The sequence below is a fragment of the Excalfactoria chinensis genome, chromosome 10 (assembly GCF_039878825.1).
Source record: "Excalfactoria chinensis isolate bCotChi1 chromosome 10, bCotChi1.hap2, whole genome shotgun sequence".
NCBI lineage: Eukaryota > Metazoa > Chordata > Aves > Galliformes > Phasianidae > Excalfactoria > Excalfactoria chinensis.
In genome coordinates this window covers 743,131-765,885 of record NC_092834.1, presented here as the reverse complement: position 1 = coordinate 765,885, position 22,755 = coordinate 743,131, and the positions used below count along the sequence as shown (strand labels likewise).

General features: G+C 45.3%; 1 protein-coding gene across 2 annotated transcripts in view; it reads right to left on the bottom strand.

The window, feature by feature from the left end:
* Positions 1–22,755, bottom strand: part of UACA (uveal autoantigen with coiled-coil domains and ankyrin repeats) — a 71,209-nt gene that overhangs the window by 31,944 nt on the left and 16,510 nt on the right. The window contains exons 12-19 of one of the 2 annotated variants that reach the window (XR_011904888.1): positions 22,188–22,220; positions 21,609–21,707; positions 21,390–21,426; positions 20,508–20,557; positions 16,150–18,939; positions 15,393–15,545; positions 14,558–14,623; positions 13,716–13,862 (exon numbers count right to left, since the gene is read on the bottom strand). Coding sequence is in view for 1 of the 2 variants with exons in the window: in XM_072345904.1 (XP_072202005.1) it covers positions 13,791–13,862; positions 14,558–14,623; positions 15,393–15,545; positions 16,150–18,939; positions 20,508–20,557; positions 21,390–21,426; positions 21,609–21,707; positions 22,188–22,220 (3,300 nt within the window). In the remaining variant the exon portion in view is untranslated. Of the gene's footprint in view, positions 1–11,984; positions 13,863–14,557; positions 14,624–15,392; positions 15,546–16,149; positions 18,940–20,507; positions 20,558–21,389; positions 21,427–21,608; positions 21,708–22,187; positions 22,221–22,755 lie in introns of those variants that run through there. The other variant, XM_072345904.1, reaches the window with a different exon arrangement.

Sequence of the window (22,755 nt, the reverse complement as noted above, 5' to 3'; positions counted from 1 at the left end):
CTTGCACAAAAGACAGATGGTGGACGCACATCTCCTTTCCAAGTCCTTGTCTGCACAGCTTTCTGCTTTCTGCTTCCTTGGCTTCCAGCAGCTTTTTTCTCTCCGAAGGGTTCAGGACCCGGCTCCAGCAGCGCTGCAGCCAACAACACAGGAAAACCATAAAGAATCTGCACAAAAAGTGGCAGCCTTTTCCCCACCCAAGTCTTATTTTTGATGCTTCTCCTGCCTCGAGGTAATATTCTGCACCACCTGAAGCAATAGGTTGCTGTAGCAATTTCCCCCACCCCACACAGCACAGTCGGTACACGTTTCCCTTTGATTTTTGCCAACTTCCCTGTATTATCTTCACTTTACTTCTGTGCTGCTGAGCACAGCACTCCCTCCATCAGCGCCGGGCTCTGGCACCATCTGCAGGCAGCGGTGCCACCCGCAGCTACTCCCCAGGGGTAGGAGCCGAGGTGCAATAGGGAGCAGAAGGATCCTGAGCCTTTTCTTGTGTAAGCACAGCACAGCACCCAACTGATAACTCAGCGCCTGCGCCAAAGCGTGCTGCAAAATGCAGCGTAATTGCCTCTGCCATTAACAGAGAATCACTCCATTGAGCTCATTCAGGGAAGCCAAATAAAACTAATAAGAGCATATATATATATGAAAAGGGCAGTGCGGTGCTCAGAGATGTCAGCAGAGAGCTATCTCTTGGCATTAGCCAACCCCCATTCCTATTACATTCAGTGTTTCACGAGCCTCTAGCTTGTCCATCCTCCCCAGCCCGTGGTAAGACACAGCAGTGCTGTTACCATTAGCACTCAGATGGTAAGCTGAAGCAAAGAGGGATTTGGAGACCAAATCACTGCCTGCCCTCACTACATCCCGAAAGCTGAGCATCTCTCCCAGCATCTCTGCTCCCCACAGAGAGATCCGCTGCCATGGGAGAACCGGGGCTGAATGTTCAGCTCTTCCAGCATCAGGTAAGCAAATATGAACCCCAAACATCTGACAGCATGGGCTCTGCACACATGCACACCTCACAGCAGCATCGCAGTGCTCACAGGCCAATGCAAGTTCAGCACAGTATTGACAAGGCAGGGCTGAAAGATGTCCATGAGGTTCAGCCAGTCCCAGAAGGAAAAGAATGCACCACCTTCTTGAGCACGAAGTCCCCACAGCAAGCCCTGTACAATCATTTTTTGTCCCAATACCACTCTAGCCTCACGTCTGAGCTGCAACTAAACAGGTCACACGTCGATACTTGGCCTGAAGACGACAGCTGGGGGCTATCTGCCCTCTCTAAGCCTCTGCCCACAGCTGCACAGCCCACAGCCAAGCCCCTGGGCAGCACACTGCCACCAAGCCCCAGGCCCACTGCTGCCCTCCTGCCCCAGTACAACCGAGGCTGAGTCCCCCCCCAGCCAAAGCAGGGATGGGCTCTGCAGCACTGCTGGGAGCACACAGCCCTCCCTCCACCAGCTGCCTTCTCGCTCACACCAGCGCCTGGCTCAGCCCCTGCTGACAAGCCACTTATCAGCAGTTATCAGGTCTTGGCTGGAGGTAAGGGAGTTTATTTCCTATTCTTTGGAGAAGGAGTCAGCTGTGATAGTTACAGGGTAGGAATTGTGGTGAAAAGGAAGTACTGGCATGGAGACAAAGAATTCAGGAGGTGGGGAGCGCTGGAAGGCCGGGTTGGAGCAAAGAGATCAGGGCAGCACAGTGGTCAGATGCAGGGTGTGGAGTCGCACAGGCAGTGAGACAGCCCCCAGGTTCGCACAGCTGATGGGAAGCCCAGCTCCCAGGCTCCGGGCCAAACCCACTGCGGAGGGCAGATTCTGATTACAGCAGCTCAAACAGGCAGCAGCTCGAGCTCACACAGCGCAGTGGGTGGGAGCTGGCGAGGGGAATTCTTCACCTCTCTGCAGCATGGCAGCACTGCCTTATCTGCCAGCTCAGTGCCGGTTAAACAGCACCTCCCACAAGGCAAAAACAAACAAGCTGACATGCTTCTGAAGAGCTCTTGGCTCCGGTTTTATCGTGGAATGCACTGAAGGTTTAACCTTTCTACTTCTGCTTTTCTGAACACCTGTAAGCGTTCCCTCAAGAACCTACTCTGCATAGCTCAGTGCTGAGGAAATTCCACATCTGAGACCCGCGCCATCCTGCTCTACCGGCCCAGGTCTCCTTCCAGCGTTAGCAGCACTTCAGTCGTTGCTCTGATGCTGCCTTACAAGAGGCAGAGCGCAAGCAAGGAATGGAAAAAGCCTTCACCGCTCACAGCATTGCCCCGAGAGGGTTTGGAAGTAACATCCACGGCACGATGAGAAATGCCGTGGGGCTGGCATGTTTCCTTCCTGAAGGCTTTGCAAAATGCACTTTTTCTGCTGCGCAAATCAAAGCCAGACTCAGCATCAAACGATTAAAGGTTAACTAAGACTTCAAACAAGCGCCGTGCAATGGGTCGTTCTCCTACGGATTATGGAACACAAAGTAGCCCTCGGTATTAATATCTGCATTTAATTACGGCCGTGTCTGAAGGTGATGAGCAGAAAAATACAGGCTTTGTTACAGATGTGCATTTCACTCTGGAAATTCTTTGGAAAGAAAAATATTGCTGCACCTGTTAGGCACCAAATGCCAGCCATTTCTCAGCACGATGGGGCAAGCGGCCCAAGCTGAGGGCGAAATGAAGCTGGAGTTGTTTTAAAGTAAGCAGAAGAGCCTGCTAAAATAGGGCGCTTTTTCATTCGATGGGAAACAAGGTCCGCTGGCTCAGGATGTGAGGATGCAAACACAAAGCAGGCTGGAAGAAAGCTCGCTGAAGTGTGCTGCACTGCAGTCGGGCTTCTCCCACAGCTCCTCCAGAAACTTGGCCACTAGAAAATGAGCGACTGATACAGCGCAGGGGAAAGCAACATTCCTCCCCCTGGAAACCACCATCTGCTTCCAGACACATCCTCTTCACGCGCCTCTTCATCCCTCACTACAGCCTAATCACAGAAGCCTTTTTAATTAAAAGAGGTGGCTCAACGCATCTTTTTCCTATTGATCCGGAGTCAACAAGAAACCATAAACCAAGAAATTAAAATAATAATTTATAGCCTTTGGCCTGACTGCCTGTTAGCTCTGTTTGCCATATTGTACACAATGGTTTCCTGCCTCTGCCAGTATATAAACTCAATACAAGAGCTCCAAAAAGGGAGAGAAGAAAAAAAAAGAAAAGCAAGCCAAACCCCCCACACACAGCCCTATAAGGCTTCCTCTAGAAACCAGCTCTGGGGAAGGTTTTCAGCTCACCCTTTGTCTGATCTGGGGCCAACCCTCGGTTCCAATCATAACAGAAAACAGTGAAGATGAAAGGCCAAACTCCATTTCTTTCCAACTTGAGCCAGGTGTACAGCTGGCACCAGCAGCCTCCAATGGTAACGTGTTCCAGTGAAGACATGTTAAAGCAATAAAAGGAAAATGAGTAACATGTGGCTAAAAACATCTATTCGTTTCACTTCTTTTCTATAAATGAATTTTCCCAGGGCAGTGGTTGGGGGTTTCTTTAAACAGCGCTCAGTTCCACAGGCGTTACAGGGTTTCCAAGACAGTGTGATCCCTCTGAGAGGTTTGAAATGCCAGCAAGTATGTCTCTTATAAACTAATAGGCTATTATTTACAATTGTGAGTGGCTCAAATAGCTGATTTAAAACCTTCAAATGACAAAAATTCCTCTGAGGCAAGATGCCAAAGTTGAGCAAACAATTTGTACGGTATGTTAAGTGTAGGGGGAAGCCATAGAGCTTGTAATGAAGTCGTGTCTTGTGTTTCCAATCAGAGGCAGGCAGGACGAAATGCATTATGGCAAGCTACTGAGTGCAACAACAAACCACGGGGGGTGGGGGAGGAGGAAGGGGGAAGCAAGGTTGGATTAAAATATAATTTCTGTGGCTTGTTGAACAACATGACGTAGCTAGTCCTTGGTATGCAGAGGTTGGGTGCTTGCAAAGAGCACAGAGCCATCTGCTGCTCATCAGATTCCAAAGCAATTACAGAATCTGTGTGTTTCGATTGGTTTTTGTGGGTTTTCCCCCCCCAATTTCTGCTGCCTGGTCTATACAGCAAAGCCCACAAGCAACAGCATGAGAGAGAGCACTGAAATGGGGGCAACCCCCAACCGACGTTTCAGAGCAAGGTTCAGAGAGCAGCTGACATGATGGAGCTGAATGGGAAAGCAGAGGAAGATCTCACAGAGACCATCGCCCCCGTCAGACTGCATGAGGCTGCCCACAAGGGCTGCGGGTTTGAGGTTTGGTTTTGGGGAGGGGGGTTGTGGTTGGATCTCTGTTTTGAAATAAGAACACTGATTCCTCTAAGGACAACAGCTGTGCTTCCAGACGGCAGCTGATGCCTCGCCCTGGGAACAAGCTGGGATGAAGGCAGGGTACGAGAGGAAGGTGCACAGAGCAAGCACTGAAGGCGCTGTACCAGCTTGCTTCCAACACACATGGATCCTCTGTGCATCAGCGTGGGATTGCTAAGAGATAACAAGGCAGGCTGTGAGGAGCACACCCCGAGGAGATGAAGCTGAGTCACTGCCAGAGCCCTGGGAGAGCCTCACCACCCAGAGAGCAGTACGAGCATAGAGGAATGCAGGCAGCAAGCACTGAGAACAGCGTGTCTGTGTTGAAGGGCAACAACGGTGTGAGACCACAGTAGTCCCAAAGCAGCCAGAAGCCAGAACCCTTGAATTAGGGGAAGACATTGCCAATAATTCTAAGCATTCAAAAGTCCTTTTTTCCCCCTGAATTACTTATGGAAATTCTCATTTCACGTCTACGCATCTCTTTTGAAAGAATGCACCTCCCACATCCTCTCCACCCCTTCAAGCCATCTAACATTTCCATAGCAAGCACCAGAGCGTTTGAGAGCAGTGCCCACACGAAGGCACAGAGGAGAACCTCTCCTTCACAACGCCTTTTGGCCAGCTGTACACAACGTGCCATACAGCAGGCATCTTCCTTCCTAGCTAAATACCCAGTAGCACTCAGCCATCCCAGACACAGTAAGGCAGCACACCTTCCTCCTTGCTATTTGTCACTGCTTCAGACACTAAACTGTTCCAGGAGCACAGGTGAGTCAGTCTCACAGATGAGCTGCAGCTGAGCTGGATGTTGGCTTGCATGGGGAGGGCACAGGGCAGGGTGCTGTGCAATTCCACACTCACCAGCTCCCCTGTCCCTGAGGATTCTACGTTGAGCCCCAATAACTCAAAATGGCCCAGCTTAAAGCCCTCTATCTTACGACCCAGCTTCAGAACAGTTGTACGCTCCTATCTTCTCACCTATCCCCCTAGAGCACGTTCCCAGAATTACATCGATGAGTCACATAACGTGTTCTGCCCTGATGAGGCAAGCCAGCTGGCAGAGTCCACATCCCTTCTGCAGCCCAAGGAAAACCCATCTGCAGCAATTTTAATCTCTCCCGGGCATCTCTATTTCAACAGAAATTCCAGAGCACCCCCAGTCAGATGGGAACACACCCGATAATGCCTACCCAGGAATGTGCTTTTGTATCGAGGCAGAGCCAGAATCCTCTTGCCAGATTTCCCTCCCTGGGACACTTGCTGCAGTTTATGGCTTGCTGTGTCAGTGCAGAGTATATGCTATCAATTAAGAAAGTCAGCTGGCACAGAAGAACCCGGAGCCACAGGGCAGAACATCTTTGCCAGAGCCTACAGGCAGAAACTCTGTGAGTGCATTTCAATTAGATGTATTTGAAACTATTGGGAAAGAACACACCTTACAGAGACAAATGCAATAAGCAGCTTGATATGGCACACAAGATGCCTTATTTCTCCCCAGCAGCCCAGTGGAAACTGGCTGAATAAGCAGGTTTGCTAGCCAGGATCTCGAGCCCTTCATGATTCTTTAGCTTGCCTAGAAAACATGAGCCATCCCCGCCTCCTCCTGGTCCCAGGAAGGATGCCAAGAGCCAGTTTCATTACCACAGGGAAGTGCCATCAGAATAACCATGTGCCCAAGTGGGCTTTTGTCACATCCTCCAGAAACTGCTCAACTCAGCAGTGCTTTTTTCACGAGCAGCAAAGTGGAAAAGCACAGCGCCAGACCTCCATGGCAGAAAACATCTCTGAATCTCAGTCGGCCTTGAGAAGTGAGATCCTCCTCTTGAAAGGAAAGGAATAAAAGCTGCTGGCAACGCAACAGCCAGAGACAGGGTCACTGAAGGCCTTCTGTTAGCAGTGCTTTAATGGAAGAGAATAGTTCACTTGGAAGGGACTTTCAAAGACCACCTGAGCCCGACTGCCTGCCCTCCTCAGGGCTAACCAAAAGTTCAAGTACGTTATTGAGGGCATAGACCAAACGTTTCCCAAATGCTGGCAGCACGGAGCACCACCCACCTTGCCAGGATCCCGTCCCAGTGCTTGGCACCCTCACAGCGAGGCAGTTTCTCCCAGCGCCCAGCCTGAACTTCCCCAGCACAGCTGAGCTGCTGCCACGTGTTCCACCAGGGAGCAGAGCCCAGCACCCCCCTCTGCTCCCCTTCCTCGGATGCTGCAGACAGCAGCAAGGCCACTTCTCAGCCTTCCTTTCTCCAGACCAAAAGCACACTGTAAGCGTGCAGCTCAGATACGCTGATCCAGTAGAAACTCCCGGTTCAAACACATTCCAGAAGCACTGGCACGTTAACTTTGTCCTGTTAGGCTCTGTGCCCAATCAGGTAACCTCTGTCCTCAGCCTTGCCTTATCTGATTGCAGAGAAGAGGTTATGGCAGAGCAGGCACCATCTGTTACCCACAGCTGGCACAGGAACCACAGCACCAGCCTGAGCTCAGGACTGCCAGTTCCAGCTCGTCTGACAAACACGATGACAGCATCACAGTGAGGCAGGCAAATTCATGCTGCCAGGTGATCTGATGGACCAGACACAGGTTGTTAATGATCACTAACTCAGTCAGAAATGCTTGGAACGTGGCCCACGGTGCAAAGCTATTGCTGTGAGTCCTGCCAGCCCCGGGAGAACATCAGCGCGATCGATGAATGGAGCAGCTCTGCCAGAGGATCGGCAGGCTAAGAGCAGGGTGAGATGCAAAAGGTGGGGAGATAAAGAGCAGAAGAAAAGAGTCCTGACAACAACAACCACCTCACGGGCTTCTTCTTCCAGGCTAGCAAGGGGCCAAGATGCTGCCATAGCCCACATCCTGGGTACAACCAACAGCCCCATGCAAGAGAGTAACCTCAACACCCTCCTCACTCTTGCAGCTGTCTGAGCGGCCTGGCAGGGATTAAGAACAGACACCTCCTAAAATACCCCCACAGCACTGGGATGTTTTCTGTTTGTTTGTTTTCCTCCAAAGGTCAACTCAATTAGAACAAATACAAACATCCTTTTAAAAAAGCAGCCAGTCAGTGCCAGCGTTTTCAAAGGCACGAGTACTTCAGAAGCAGATTGGTTTATTTGTTCCGTGTAATTTACTTTAAAATGCGTCCCTGGATTCCCCATCAATTGCATTTGAGATATTGCAAAGGTGACCTGGGAAGTTTCTAAATCATGTGCTTGATAGGAAGCCACAAGCAAGGCTTCAGGCAGAGCTTACTGATGAGAATGGGGGCAGGAGGGCTGTGCTGGTGGGTGTGGAGGGGGCTGTTGTTTCAGTAATCCCATTTCAGCTGTCCAAGGTCATGGTTCTGGCAAGGACGACACCAAATGCCTGCACACAGCCTTGCCTGCGTGAGCTCCAGAGAAGCATCTATAAAGCAAAGCAAGAAAGCCATACAAGCTGAAGCTGGTGATCTGTTGAAGCACCGATAATTTTAAAGCTATAAATCACTCCTCCTTTATCCCCAGCAGAGTTCTTTGCTCAAGAAGGGCTCAAGAGAATAAGCAGATTAAACACTCAGAAATTAATATGCAGCTAAGTGCTCCCACACAATGTCACATCCTCGTCCTCTCCCTCAGTCCCAGGCTGACGTGCAGTGACATCCCGCAGCACTCCTCCATCAGCACCAAGCTATGGCACAGGGTGACACTCGGCACTGGTGTCCCAACACAGCCTTGGGATGGTGGCATGCTCTGAGTGCAGCCAAGCATCACTCACCCCTGCAGGAGGCCTGAGCTCATCTCCCCACCTCTTATTTACAGAGACAAGCAGGGATTTCAAGAGCTTTCCAGATCCCTCTTTGGCCCATGGGGCATCACCCCCTCCTCTCAGCTCACTTTTTACCCTCACTCATGACAGATCTCCTGCCAGGATTCTGCACAGCTGCCCAGAGCCGTGAGTTTCCGTACCGCTCCCCACGTAAGCCTGAAGTGATAGGAACCCCATTACCCTTTAATCAGACTCCGCTCCTCCCGCTCCAACCTCCTGCAGGTTTTTGCTTTTTACCAAAGAACTCCCTTTATCACAGCTTGCCATTAGTTAAATGCCCCATTGATTTTCTTTATACTTTAGCAGCAGTAGGACGTGACAGACTCTTTAACAACCCCGGGCTAGATGAAGCTGCCGGGATAGGGTTGCCACATTTCTGCCTCAGATTTCTTGTACGAAAATATGCACGAGTGCCAGAGGTCCCATATTTTCTGAGTGCATCACGCCCACTGCTTGCATGTGTGGATGATAACACAGCACCTCCAGAGAGAGTCCAACAGCTTGAGAGCGTCAGACTTCAGAGCTGAGCTATGTACACATAGTTGTCATTTATTAGGATTTATGGGAATTTGACAACTGTGAGCTTCAGATCAGAGCAAGACGTGAGCAGCCCAAGATGCCTCAAACATGACAAGGTCAATTTTTTTTTTTTCCTAGGCAGAAGAAAACAAACACATCATTTGAAAACTCCAGGCCCTACTGGAACTCCTAGAGCTCCTGTAAGATCAGCGCTATGCTCTGTGCCTTAAGTCTGCATTCCTGCAGCCAAACATTCCCCTGTTGAAAACCTTCAGGTCCCACTTGCATTCAGCAGCAATCCCTGCTCTTCCAGCTCCCTGCCCCACAGGGCACGTGGGAGCAGCAGGCAGCTCTCCATCACTATGCAGTTTGAGAGGGACTCCAGGAAAAGCAATCTGCTCACCTCACCCTCCATGGCAGAACGCAGGCACTGCTGCAAGGCGCTGCAGCTGATCTGTGCCCTGCAGAACTGCAGCTCCATGCTTAGCCAGGAGCAGCTCCAGGCACCCTGGTCTGCCAGGCCTGTGCCTTGCCAAGTGCACTGAACAAGTCAGGCCCATTCGTTTTGAAGCTGTATTTAATGTGTCAGATACTGGCATTAGAAAGCACTATGCATGCATCATTTCAGCAGGCTCCCTGGAGCACAGGCAAGTATCCCAGAGTAATTTTCACCTTGTGTTTGAAATGTAAGAGGCAAGTGCATGCACTTCCCTTTTTCTTTTCCTGAAGCGAATGAAAGACTTCAGCATTTCTTCCCATGTTACACTGTGAGATTCAGCTGGGAGTTTCCATGGTTTTCCAGCTTTACCACACGGCAGCAACTTTGCATCTTCCCCATCAGACAAGCTGATGCTGCATCTAACTCCAAAACACATAGGATTCCAGCTTATTAAACACTACTCAACAGATCTCCATCTCTTTAGTATCACCCCTCACCACCCATCCCACCACTTCTTGTGCATCCCTGCAATACCTCATCAGCATTCTGCAGTGCCTCCATTCCAAGTCAGGCCCATAGCACTCCATGGGGATTTCTTAAGAAAAAGCAAAGCAAAAAGAACAAGCAATCCTGTTTGTTGTACTTGCTTGCAGCGAGTACATCACTTATAACTCCTTGGCTCCCCACAGGGACACACAGGGCAGCTCTTGCTCTTCCCCTGAAGCTCCAGCCTTTCCCATATTCTGAGAGGGTTTCCATTCCATCCACAACTGGACATTTTTCCCCCCAGGGAAATCCTCATTTTTGAGGAAAAAAAAAATCCATTTCACTCCTCCCAAATCGATCCTCCATCCCCTCCTTCAGAGGAAGGCCAAACGCAGCTGCATGGTCAGAACAGCATTTCTCATTGCAAACATTTTCTTTACAGGCTTTTTGAAGCCAACTGTGCAGGAGTTCCCAGCTCCAAGCCCACACGTTTCCTAAAGCTCAAGAGCTGTTCAAGCCTTCCATGACCAGAACGCACTGCAACTTCACACCAGCCTGGAGCGTCCTCACACCCCCGAATAATTCCTACACCCAACACAAGGAACCTCTAACAGCCCTTCTGACTTTTGCATATACTCTCTAGATTATAATCTCCAGCTCAATGCCCTGCAGTGAATTTTTTGAAGCCATCACCACCCCATTCTAAAAGCATATTAGCAAAAGAGAGCCAACACTTAATGAAGTGCAAAACTAATAATGAAACTACTCACTAAATGATAACAATCATTTTCGTGTCCAATTTTCCTTCACAGCGTATTCCTTTCCCATCATCCAAGATACTCTGTAAACACAGAAGTAAATACTCTTCACAGCAGAGTGCTGGCTTGAAAGCCAAGTCCAACAGCAAAGCTTCAATGGAATATGCTTTAAATGCTCGACATCTTTTTCACTTAATGCAAAATCCATCTGATCTAATAGCTGTGATTGAATTATGTGTGTGTTTTTCTTTTTAAAGTTAATTTTCTGAGCTGGCAGAGCAATACGCGCATTAGATTAAGAAGGCAGTAATCTCTACAAGCATTCCAGGATTCAGACATATTTCCAAGTCAGCTACTCAGAAGTCATTTACCCACTTTAAAAAGGGCTGCTACGTAACAGCAACATTCTGCCAGCAATCAATTATAAGCTGCTTGTAACGCTGCCTTCCCGTTTCATGTAACAGATCGCTATCTCTCTCGTCAAGTATCCCTCAAACCTCTTTAATGCATTTCATTTGCATCTGACATTTTTGTGACCTCTCATTTTCTCCCTTTCATTTATCAGCGATGTTTGCCCACGAACATGTAAAATGGAAAGCTGCCCGCACTGCACAGGCGATACCTCCTGCTTGATTATACCAAACACGTGGATTATCACAGCCATGGGAATTGTGCTGACAAGCAGACACAGCCTGGACTTTACGTTCACCTTCATGATTCAATTGAACCCAAAAAAATCTGCCACACGGCGTTGCCAAGAGCTGCGTCCGTTCAGTTTGAGCCGACACGTTCGTACAGTATTTCAGTAATCCACACCTATTTAAACCCCCAAACGCAAAGTTTCGTTTCTTAGTTCCTGACACGCTGTGATTTTACAGCATCATCAAATCTAAGGTAACAAAAGAGTATTACTGGTATGTGCCAGCTCAAACATGCTGCATTGACTTGCACTGTTCCCGAGGAAATTCAGTTCCTCATTTCTAGGTCATTCCTCACCATCTTGCATTCCCTCCTCCCCAGAGGACACAGGTAATCAGTGCATCCCAGTGCAGCTCCACACCTGCCTGCTGCCATCACGCTGCCACAAGCTCTGCTACCACTCCTCCAGAGGAAAGCCCCTCAATGTGCACATCTGAGCTGTTATACAGAAGGTTTTATTTCAGCCCCAGGAGCTCTTTGGGTTGTGGAATAGCAGAAATGCTGCTGCAGGAAGCAAGCGGAGATCAACAGCAACACCACTATCCTTCAGTAAGCACTGAACTGCAGCAGATCAGATGGGGTGCAAAAGGCACAGAGGGCTCTGAAACTCTTGGCACACAGTGAAGCAATGGCACACCAGCACTCAGGTTTCTTAGATCCTGCGTTCAGGTGATGACCCGTCCTGAATAAAACCATGACAAGAAGCCACGAGAAGCCTACACCAAGCAGAAGAACATCTGTAGAAGTGCTGAGGCAATTATTAACACTGAAGACTCAAGAACTCTGAAAAGACATGGAAAAAATACCCTAGCAGACATCTGAAATATAGATGTGACTTGGGATTCAAGAGCGTTCAGCCGAGTTCGATACCCTCCACAACCCAGACTATTTTGACAAATTATTTCCATGGCTTTACCTTTCACAGAATGGATCACTGCAATAAAAGAAGAAAACATTTTATTAATGCAATATAGGAGAAGTTTAGAAAAACATACATGGAATTCCCTCAATAAGGAAACATACGGTATCAAAATATGCCAGAGTTAGTATATCAAAACAGTCACTTTCTCTCTAATAAGAGTTTCAAGTAATGCAATCATAAAAGAATTTGGCTAAAAAGTAATGTGCATATACTGAGATGCTTTCTGTAATAGTCCTCTAAGAAATTAAAGGAAAGCAGCAGTAGATCTGTTGTACTACAGACATATTTAGTAAATATATTAAGTGTATTTATGTAATATAGCTGTCCTGCACATCCATCACTTTGCATATCCTCTTCTATGTGGCAATTGTCTCTTCAACTCTATGAGACTGCCCAAAAAGGGACACAGAAGGAAACAAATGTAATATCACTGAAAACAAAGACCTAAGCCAATGAAATAGAGCTTGTAGGGGAGCCCAATTAACATGAAGCAGGGAATTCAGCACTCCAAAATTCAGGCCTTGTTTTTCAGAGAGCACAGAGAAGGCAGCTTTGTCTTCTCTGCTTCAGGCTGTCAGGTTCTTATTTGCTAGTTATAAACAAGTGCTTCCAGCTGAGTAGCACGAAGTTAACAGGGCCATGGAGAGTACTTGCAGTACTTGCACTATTAGAACACCAGCTTACATCTTGTTTTTGAATGACTTTAGGTAGCCCCAGATTTCATATTTTTTGTTACAAAGCTCACACATGGAAATATCATCCTTCAATTAAAAAAAAATATAATGAAACCTTGTTTTAACAGGTAAATTCCAGGCAAATAAAAACTCTCATTTCATTCATCATACTATTTGCATCTTTCCCCATAAATTACCAGATTATAGTACATCATTTACAGTTAAGAGGAAAATAGCTTAAACTTTCATGGAATAGTGTTTGAAAATCCAGTAAGTGAATTATCTCAGGTACAGCTTGCTGAGCTGCTCGGTCTACACCCATATGATGGCTAATGAAGAATGAAATTGTGTCCAAGTAGAACTATTGCCTTTAAAAAAAAGGAGTTGCTCTGCAAACCATGAAATTCCAGTCCTATCCCTCAGCCTACAGCAATCAGTTCCACAGAGGACTCATTACAAGTCTCTTAAGTGGGGGACAAAGGTTATTTTGATGGAAAACCCAATTTTTAAGTCTTACTGGAAAAAAATAAAATAAAAAAAGCAAAAGACACTGCATCTTCAGATTTATTTAAACAAAGCCTATAACTTGGCCAGCCAAGTTACGGCACATACCTAAATACCTTCCATCTAACTCTGCAGCCGACTTACTAAGCACATTGTAATAGTCACCATCAGTTCCAGTTACAAACAAAATACCCACTCTTTTGGATAAGAGTTATTCAGCTACAATACTTAGCCAAGCTTATTTGAACACCATTTATTTTCAACCACGCCATGAGAGTTCAAGTCATAGGATTTAGCTTCTGGGAACAGGCCTTGTTTTAAGAAGTGGTCAATCAGACATCAATTATTTAACTACCATGTCATCATTTTGACAGTCAGCTCGTACACCAAATTTAAAGTGTATTCCACGTCTTTTAGGAACCTACTGAAAGGAGCGCCAGATCTGAGACCTTGTAGCTCTACTTTACTGCTTTGGAAGAAAACATTTTGGCTTCATAAGCTGCTTCATACATGGAGTAACTTTCAGGAATTCCAATTACAGCCATAGTAATCAAAATAACATAAAACTCACAAAGGTTATCACTACCGTAAATCACAGCACTCCTACAAGCTGCAGCAGCCTTCGAGAGCAATGGCACTAAGCATGTCAGCAAACAAGCCCCTGTCTCATTTGAATGATCTGTAGTAAAGCAGCTTGGACATCTTCATCCATGTGACCCTAGAGCAAGCAAACACTCAGTTACAAAGGAAAACAAACACGACTCACAAAACATCAATTATACACAGACAACATTAGGAGGGTCTTCGAAATTGCTCAGAAGTCACAACTCATATTTCCACCACTGGACAACTCTGAAGTCCTTTAGGAATCCTGATACCGTTTTCTCATGAGAAAAAGAACTGCCTGCCCAACACAGCAGCATATCGTATGAAAATATGTATGGGCAAAAAAATACATCGTTCTTGTTCACTGGATGCCACAGCTTGCTCTTGTGGCAGTCCTACTTTTACGTGCTTATGTATCTGAAGCCACAATAGTGAAATCAATTGCTTAGCTCTTTGTTCAGAGAGAAGCACTCAATAGACCTGCATTCCATTTTCCAGCTTTAATGTGACTTCCCTCCAGCATTACCTGGGATAATGCAGAATTAATACATTCGCATCACCCAACACCGTCACCTCTACAGCTACATATAATCACACTGGAGACGAATGCTAAGAGGTCAGCACTGCAAGACTGCTGTGGTATTGCTTTTCTTTTCCTGGATCGTTCAATTCTAAATTAAACTCTGAGCATGAAAACAAACTTGAAATTAGCATCATTTACATAAGATCTTCCAATATGATGGCCAGAAATATCTTGAGAACCTATAAATTCAGATGACAAAGTGTCTGAGCTTGGGACTGTCATACCTGTACAGCACTAAGAAGATGCGTCCGATAAACTGAGACTACCTCTTGATGCTGCCTTTTAGCATCCTGTAAAAAGGAAGACAAGGAGATGAAATCAAACTAACATCTATTCTTACCTTACTCCAAGTTTCTGGGTTGGGTTCTGTGCACTAACATCTAAATACTAGTCAAAGCAAAATGTCAAGGTTAAACTTAGCTACACTCCCTCCATTAATCAAGAAAAGAGGGAAATTTTCACCTTACATTTCAGTTCTGTACAGATTCACTGACACCTAACTTTGCTCACACACACAGCTTCAGTCACCAGCTTTAAGTCACAGAAGCCACTGACATGCACGTGTGTGTACAAAAACTATATCACAGCTCTTACTGTGAAGCGCTCTCCTCTACTGTTAGGTCTGAACGATAAGCAACACACTTCCCAATGTTTGCAGACAAAGGAACACAAAGTTGACCAAATCCATTAATAAAGGACCATCTCACTTTGTTTTAGAGTGAGAAAACACACGACTGGTCTTTTTCCATACAAAACATGAATCTAGAACTTGCACACAGAAATGGTCTAAGCATGAACTATGGCAGTATTTCCTGTTTCATCTGGAAGAGCTCCTAACACTGCTACTCCTGTGCACAGAAGCAAGCAGACAGGCTTGCAGACAGAAGCAAAGGAGAAAGAAAGAAGAAAAGCATACTTACAAATACTGCTACTTCTTCCCAAAGCCTGAACTCACAACCAGCCCCAGTGTCCTACTGACCATACATGCATTTTCTTCTATACATAACCATCACAAGCAACATTCGTGCATTTCAGACAACACCTTGCACAATTACTTACAGCTAGCTGTTGTTGCAGTGTTTTTACTTGGTTCTGGAGCATCTCTACCTGCTGGTTCTGCCTCTTTGCAGGAATCCCACTGGTGTACGTAAGCTGAGACAGGCCATTAAGAGCTTGTTTTAATCGTTCCACATCATTAAGCAGCTCCGTTATCTTTAAAAGAAGCACAAACTCATTTAAGGAGGCCTCACTTCCTGAAAAAGTGTTTTGTTTTTTAATTACAATACATGAAACCAAGGCAAGAATAGTTTCTGTATTTAAAAGAGAGCTATAAACACTCAGGTGACCAATAACCAGTGGAAGAATGAGTTCTGTTGTATTACACCAAGCTATAGAAGTTATAGAGCTCACCATCTCATCACAAATTGTGTGCCCCCGGTGGCGCACGGTGTTAGAACCGCCGCTTGCAACACCAGTGCCCGGGTTCGAATCCCCCTTGTGGCGCAAGGGGTAAAACTGCTGCTCTGCTACACTAGAGGGCTCGAATCCCGGGAGTTGGACTCGATGATCTCTAAGGTCCCTTCCAACTCGCACTATGATACTATGATACTATGAATACTCTAAACCAACAAGGAATTAGAAAAACTCAGCATAATGCCAGAGATACCTGGGACTTCTGCTCACGGGTTTGGGTCAGTCCTGGGTACCAAACACCCAGCACACAAAGCCATGCTTGAACAGCTAAGCAGCTACATCTGACAGAGCTCACTGCTATCACACTGAAGAGGCTTGGCCCATTAAGTACCTGACAGCATACCTTGTTATCCTTGGCTTCCACCTGCTTTGCAGACTCCTGTATTCTCTTCTGCAGGTCAATAATTGTCATCAGTGATTTATCACACCTCTCCTTCTGCTCCTTGATTTCTTGCTCAATACTGCAGCTCCGTAACTGGAGCGATTCCTTCTCATCTTTTAAGGAGCGCTCGCTCTTCTTAGCTTGCAAAGCCTCCTCGCACGCTTCCTCATACTTCTTATTTACACTGGACAAATTTTCAGCTATGGTATTAATTTGGGCCTCCAGAGCACTCTTCATGGAGTTGTATTCTGATAAGTCAATCACTTCTTTGCTCTCCAGGTCTGTTAGAGCTTGTCGGTTACACTGAATCTCAGCCTGCAACTTCAAGATTTCCTCGCTTTTAACTTGGCTTTCTCCTTCCTTCTCTTTCAAGCTGTTTTTTGTTGCTAGGATTTCTTGTTCCAGCATTTCTTTCATTTTCGTATATTCTACCAAAGGCACTGAAGACTTCTTCAGATCCAACAATTCCTGCTGCAGTTCTCCTACTTTCTGTGTCTCTTTATCGTAACATTCCTTCTTACTTCTGAGAGCTTCCTTTAGATCCTCTATAGTGTGCCCAAGAGCGTTCTTCAACACATCAATCTGCTCCACAGGCAGATGCTGACTGCCCACAGGAGCCTGCACAGCGACACCCTGCTTGGCGCTCTCTTTCAGCTCATCTTTCTCATCTCCTTTGTCTGTATATTTCTGCAGCATCTCTCTCAATTGCTTGTTCAGCTCCTCCATTTTGCTTGCAAACATCTTTTCCATTCCGTGGCATTTCTCAGCAAGGACATAGTTTTGCTGCAAGTCATTCTGGATGGACATAATGCCCTTTTTGAGCTTCCCATTCTCCTCCTTGCACTTCCTATTTTCCTCCTCACTTTCTTCACACTTCCGCATCTGTTCCTGCAACTGTGCTTTTAATTCTTTCACTGTGGCTTCAAAGCTTTGTTCTTTGTCTTCAAAGGAGGCAACTGGGGCATATTTTGACTTAATGCATTCCTGAATTGTGTCAAGTTCCTTCTTTTGGGCTTCAATTTCTTGGTGTAACTGCAAAATCTCTTCCCGACTCCTCTTATATTCAGCAGTAATTGCAGCATTGTTTTCCTGAAGCTCTCGCACACTGTTATTCAAAGCAGTCACTTTAGCATCATGCTCTTTCAAACTTATACATTCGCTTTCTAATTTGTTCTGTAAAAGTTTCACCTTATTTTTCAAAGCCCCATTTTCTTTATCTACTCTCATAAACTCCTGCTTTCTCTCTTCGTTCTTTTCCTTCAGATCTGACAACTCCTTATTACTCTTTTCCAGTGCATTATTCAAAGCGGTTTTAATCTCCTCATGTGCTGCAGCCAAAACGTACTGATCCTTCACAGACTCTCTAATGGCCGTGTTTTCAGAGACCAGTTTGCACACTTTTTCTTGTTCATCGCCATATTTTTTCTGAAGCTCGGCAAGCTGCTTTTCAAGCTCAATGCCATTAGATTTTAAAGCTTCCATCTCTTCTCTGTGCTGCTCTGGAGACAGGTACACAGCCTGCAAGCGCTTCATGTCTTCACTTAAGCTGTTCTTCTCCACCAACAAACGCTCAGCTTCTGCTTTGCTCTCATTATATTTCCTTGTTATTTCAAAAAGCTTTTTGGTCAGATCACCAACAGTCACATCACTTGTTTTCTTCAGTTCCTCGTGAATTTTTAAAGGCACATTCTGGCTTTTAATTTCAGTTTTTAATACTTGGATTTGTTGCTTAAGCATCTTGTTATCAGCCTGAAATCTTTCCAGTTCCTTCTGCAGAGTCTGATTCTTCTGTGACAATTCAGAAATCCTTTCCTCCAGTTCCTCCTTTTGTTGCTCGAAGCCACTCCTCATTTGCTCGTGATCTTCTGGCTTCACGTGCTGAGCAAGTTTAGTTTGCTTTAGCAAGTTTATCGGGGGGTTGGACTCGATCTCTAGAGGTCCCTTCCAACCCCTATAATTCTGTGATTCTGCGATTCTGTGATTCTGACTGTCAGATTCCCTTTTCAAAGCCCAGATCTCTGCCCGCAGTTTTTCACACTCTCCCTCAATCTCTGCTAACTTTCTTGCTTTCTCATTCACTTCATTTGACAGCGAACTCTTCATGCTTTCAAATTTCTCTGAAGTTACAGACTGTGCTAACTTTGCTGCTGTTTCTCTGAGCTGCCCTTCTATCTCCACGACATTTCTTTCCCTTTTATCTCGCTCCATCTCCAACTTAACAAGTTCCTTCTGCAACCTCTTCTTTTCTTCCACCAGCCTTCCTTCATCTCTCTTAAATTCTGCCACTAGCAATTCATTCTGCTTAATCTGGTTCCTCAGCTTACCCACTTCAGCTGAGGCTCCTTCGTACTTTGTTTTCATTTCTTTCAACTGATCCTTCAGCTCCTCTGCTAGCTTGCTGTTTCCCAAAGCAGCTTCATTAGTCAGGTGATCTTTCAGAGCAAGAAAGTGGGTCTGCATTTGCTTAACTTTGCCTTCTGAGTCAAACATCCTCTTCTGCACATCTTTTAAAGCATCTTCCAATTGTTTTATCTGTCCATCTGATTCCTCCTTGGTTCTTTCACACTCTGATGCCAAAGCTTTACATTCCGATACCTTGTGAGACAGTTCTCTCTGCAATTTGCTTATTTCTTCTTTTGCTGCACCATAGCAAGTCCTCACGTTGTCAAGCTCTTTCTTTAATGTTTCCCTCTCTGAACTGGGTGACTGGTGAGGCAAGGACAGCTCCAGGGGTCTCAGCATAGACCTAGACTGAAGATAAATCAGTGTAAAAGCAGATGCATGCTTACAAGTGTGACAAGTTTTATCCTCATGCATTGTCATATTCATAACTACATTAAACCTATGCTTCTGGGCTCCCCAGTACAAAAAAGACAGGGATCTCTTGGAAAGAGTCCAGCGGAGGGCCACAAAGATGGTGAAGGGCCTGGAGCATCTCCCCTGTGAGGAGAGACTTAGGGAACTGGGTCAGTTTAGCCTTGATAAAAGAAGGCTGAGAGGGGACTTGATCCAGGTTTATAAACACCTGAAGTGTGGGAGCCATAGTGGCGAGGCTGGTCTGTTTTCAGTAGTGCGTGGGAACAGGACTAGGGGAAATGGGCTGAAACTTCAGCATAGGAAGTTCCACACGGATGTGCGCAAGAACTTCTTTACAGTGAAGGTGACGGAGCACTGGAACAGGCTGCCCAGGGAGGTGGTGGAGTCTCCTTCTCTGGAGATATTCAAGACCCACCTGGACGCCTACCTGTGCAATGTGGTGTAGGGAGCTGCTTTGGCAGGGGGTTGGACTCGATGATCTCTAGAGGTCCCTTCCAACCCCTACAATTCTGTGATTCTATGCTGATGAGCATAACATTTTCTGAGATGTTTTGTTTCCTTAGTGGGTTTTTTTTCCCCTTAAGAAATACACTGATCTATTCCTGCCCGTATCATGTCAGCAATAAAAGCTCTGATTATACTTCTAGTTATTGCTTACAAGTCAGACCCTGCTGATGTTAAAATGAATGTACTGTACCTGTGTTTTATTTCCCATCATTATTCACATCTAATCATATCTGCTCAAAGATATGTAAAGTTACTCTAAGCGTGTCCCTGCCATCAAACATGAAAACAATGATAAAAAGCACTGGGACATACCAAGTACACCACAATTAACAGGACCTTCGCTCCACACTGACTGAAGAAAACAGTCACTTCAATTACTACCCAGTAAAGAATGTTTTAGAAGTTATTATAAAGTAAGAAGCCTCACTGTTTTGCTACATTTTCTTCAGTACCAACCTTTACTTTGCAGCCAACCATCGTGGCTATTCCATAGCACTGATTTGGTCACGTTCCAAGCGCTTACTACTTTCAGGTCACTTCCAGACCTGATCAGCTTAAAGCCACTTAATTCTGACTTGGGATAAGGTTTGAATTTCATTGGGTTCTTTTTTTTGCTTGGTCAGTTTGTGAAGGTAGCTATCAGCTATCGGTCTGCTATCAGCAAACAAAATGGGCAGGAAAATAGTCTAGATTTTAACTGAATTTAGAGCCAGAAAAAAGTTAGGGAGAGGAGAAACAACTGCAGTGTGCACTATGACAGCTGTCCCAGGCTTCTGTTGGGCTCCTTTTTAAGAATGCCCATTACGGACCATTCAGTGCTGATGTCTTTGCAGCATTTACAGCTATGTCATATACACAACCCTAGAGGGCACCAGCAGTTAATAACACAGCAAGGCCAGTATTACAGAAACAATTTAATAGGTGCACATTTATAAGAAAATTTAGCTTCCCCAATAATAACCATCTCTGAATTCCAGTAGTAAAATATTTATTACCTGTGATTCCACGGCAAACACTTGACCTGGCTTAAGTAAATCTTCCTTTCCTAGATTTTCAAAGCAAATAGCATTTAGTTGAGAAACAGTTGCACAAATCCCAACAACTACGTTTTTCCTTCCCAGTTGTATTCTTTATAATGGGGCTGTGCTACATTGCAGGTTGGTGTTCAAGTACCTGGTATTAAAACACCACTGATTAAATTAAGTAAGGCAGGAAGCCTGGACAAACTCCTATAAAGGGAAAGATAGCCCTGCCAGCCCAGGCTGGGCGCTGCTTTGCAAGAGAGCCATGAAGGCTGCCTGGAATTACCTGTGAATAGAATACAGCATGGAAAAGTATCCTTTTGCACTCCAGATAAACCTTCCAGGCAAGCAAACAGTTCTTGCTGTGTTTCACAACAGATTCAGTAATATTTTAAGCTAAGCAAATGCAGGACAGGCCTGCAAACAAGTTGGATGTGAAAGATGTCCATTTCTGGAAACAGAATCATTTCTAACAGAAGAGTAAGTTGAAACACTATTCTTAAAGTTGTCTTCAAACTTCCCCTTGCTGAAGCCCTCACGATGACCACGGCTGCCTTGTCCAGCAGAAGGAATGCACAGACAAGCAAGAATTTGTGGTGTTTAAGATATGAAGAACAGAAGGGCTCTTGAAGCAGAGATCCCACTTGGTTTGTTTTTCACATCATTAGAAGACAACCCAGATTTCACAAAAACAGCCACGTGTGAGTCTTAGCTGGGTGCTACAACACCTCAATATCTGTATTTTGAGGCAGGAAGTGTGGACAGGCATGTTAGTCGACAGCAAGGACAAAGAAGAGGAACAAACAGTTCTCTAACATGGCATGTCAAGCTTTAGGAGTTAACTGCAACACTTACTGTTACTGAAGTTACTTCCAGATCCCACTAAGTCAACCTACAACAGATAAAAAAAATAAAAGCTGAAAGTTTGCACCGAATTTTTATCACATTTAAGCTAGAGATTAAAAGGCAGAAAACTTTACATGAGATAAAACTCAAGACTTTCAATAACTAAAGATTAAGTATTGACTATAGTAAGTATCTGCTTTGTATGGCACTTCAAATCAGTTCACATACTTCATAATGTTTGAGTTTAGCTTTCAGAGCTTCAATAGTCCTCAAGCTTTCCTCCTGCTGCTTTTCCTTCACAGTCAGGATTTTCTTCAACTCATCTTTCTGAAAGAGAACAGAAAGTGCTAAATAGCCGAAGCCACGAGGATGGCCAGATTCATAAGATAAGTAGCTTTTAAAAGTGGTTTAAAGAGAACTTAATCAGCACTGAGAGAATACCTCAATCCTTTACGCTAAAACTCTGCTACAAAACTACATCTCTACAAGAACAGTCTTGAAGGAGTCAAGGAAATAGGTATTAAAATCACGTGCAATAGTTTCATTAATGCAATGCAAATAAATGGAAGTCACTACTTCAACAGATGCTTACAATACTACGACTGCTTTTAAGGTGAAATAAAGATCACATTTGTAGCAATGCAAATACCATACAGCTCTACGAACTGATTACACATCAGCAGATACTTCTTTTAACATTTATATATAGCTTTCCTTTCCTCCATAGCCTTAAATACCATCTCTTAAACTCAAGAGTCATTCTCCCTATTCCGTGGTTCTATTAGACATTAAGGTGATATATCGTACCTCATTTTCAAGATCATCTGCAAACATTTGTTCCTGCAAAAATAACAAAAAATCCCCCCACAAATCATTGTTCAGTATTGTTTTTAAGGGGCTTACACACTACATGAGTTGATGAGTCTACCCAGCATCCAATCCTACATGCTCCCAATACAGTGCCCACCTTGCACTGGCCTAACCTCCAGCAAGAGAGAAACAAGTAAGGGAGCTGACAGAACACAGTCTCTTGACACACATACCAGAAGAACAGAATACATTTTTGTTATACATCCCCGAAGCAGAACAGAACTTCTCGGTAAAAAGCTGTTGATTTTAGAACATGAATATGAAGAGGCAGAGGAGGAGAGTTGGGAGTGTTTGTTTTGAGGGGGAAAAAGCAGGGGCAGTTTGGGTTTGGTTTTGTAAGAAACTTAAATTTCAGATAATGAACCAAAACTGACAATCCGTTTTCCCCTCCACTTTTCCCCCAACCGAAGAGTCTGATGGGTTTGTTACTTCAAGTAACTGCTGGAAATTCAGCAATGGCTCTGATAAGCATTCATGCACAACAGCTACAAAACGGTAAGTTAAG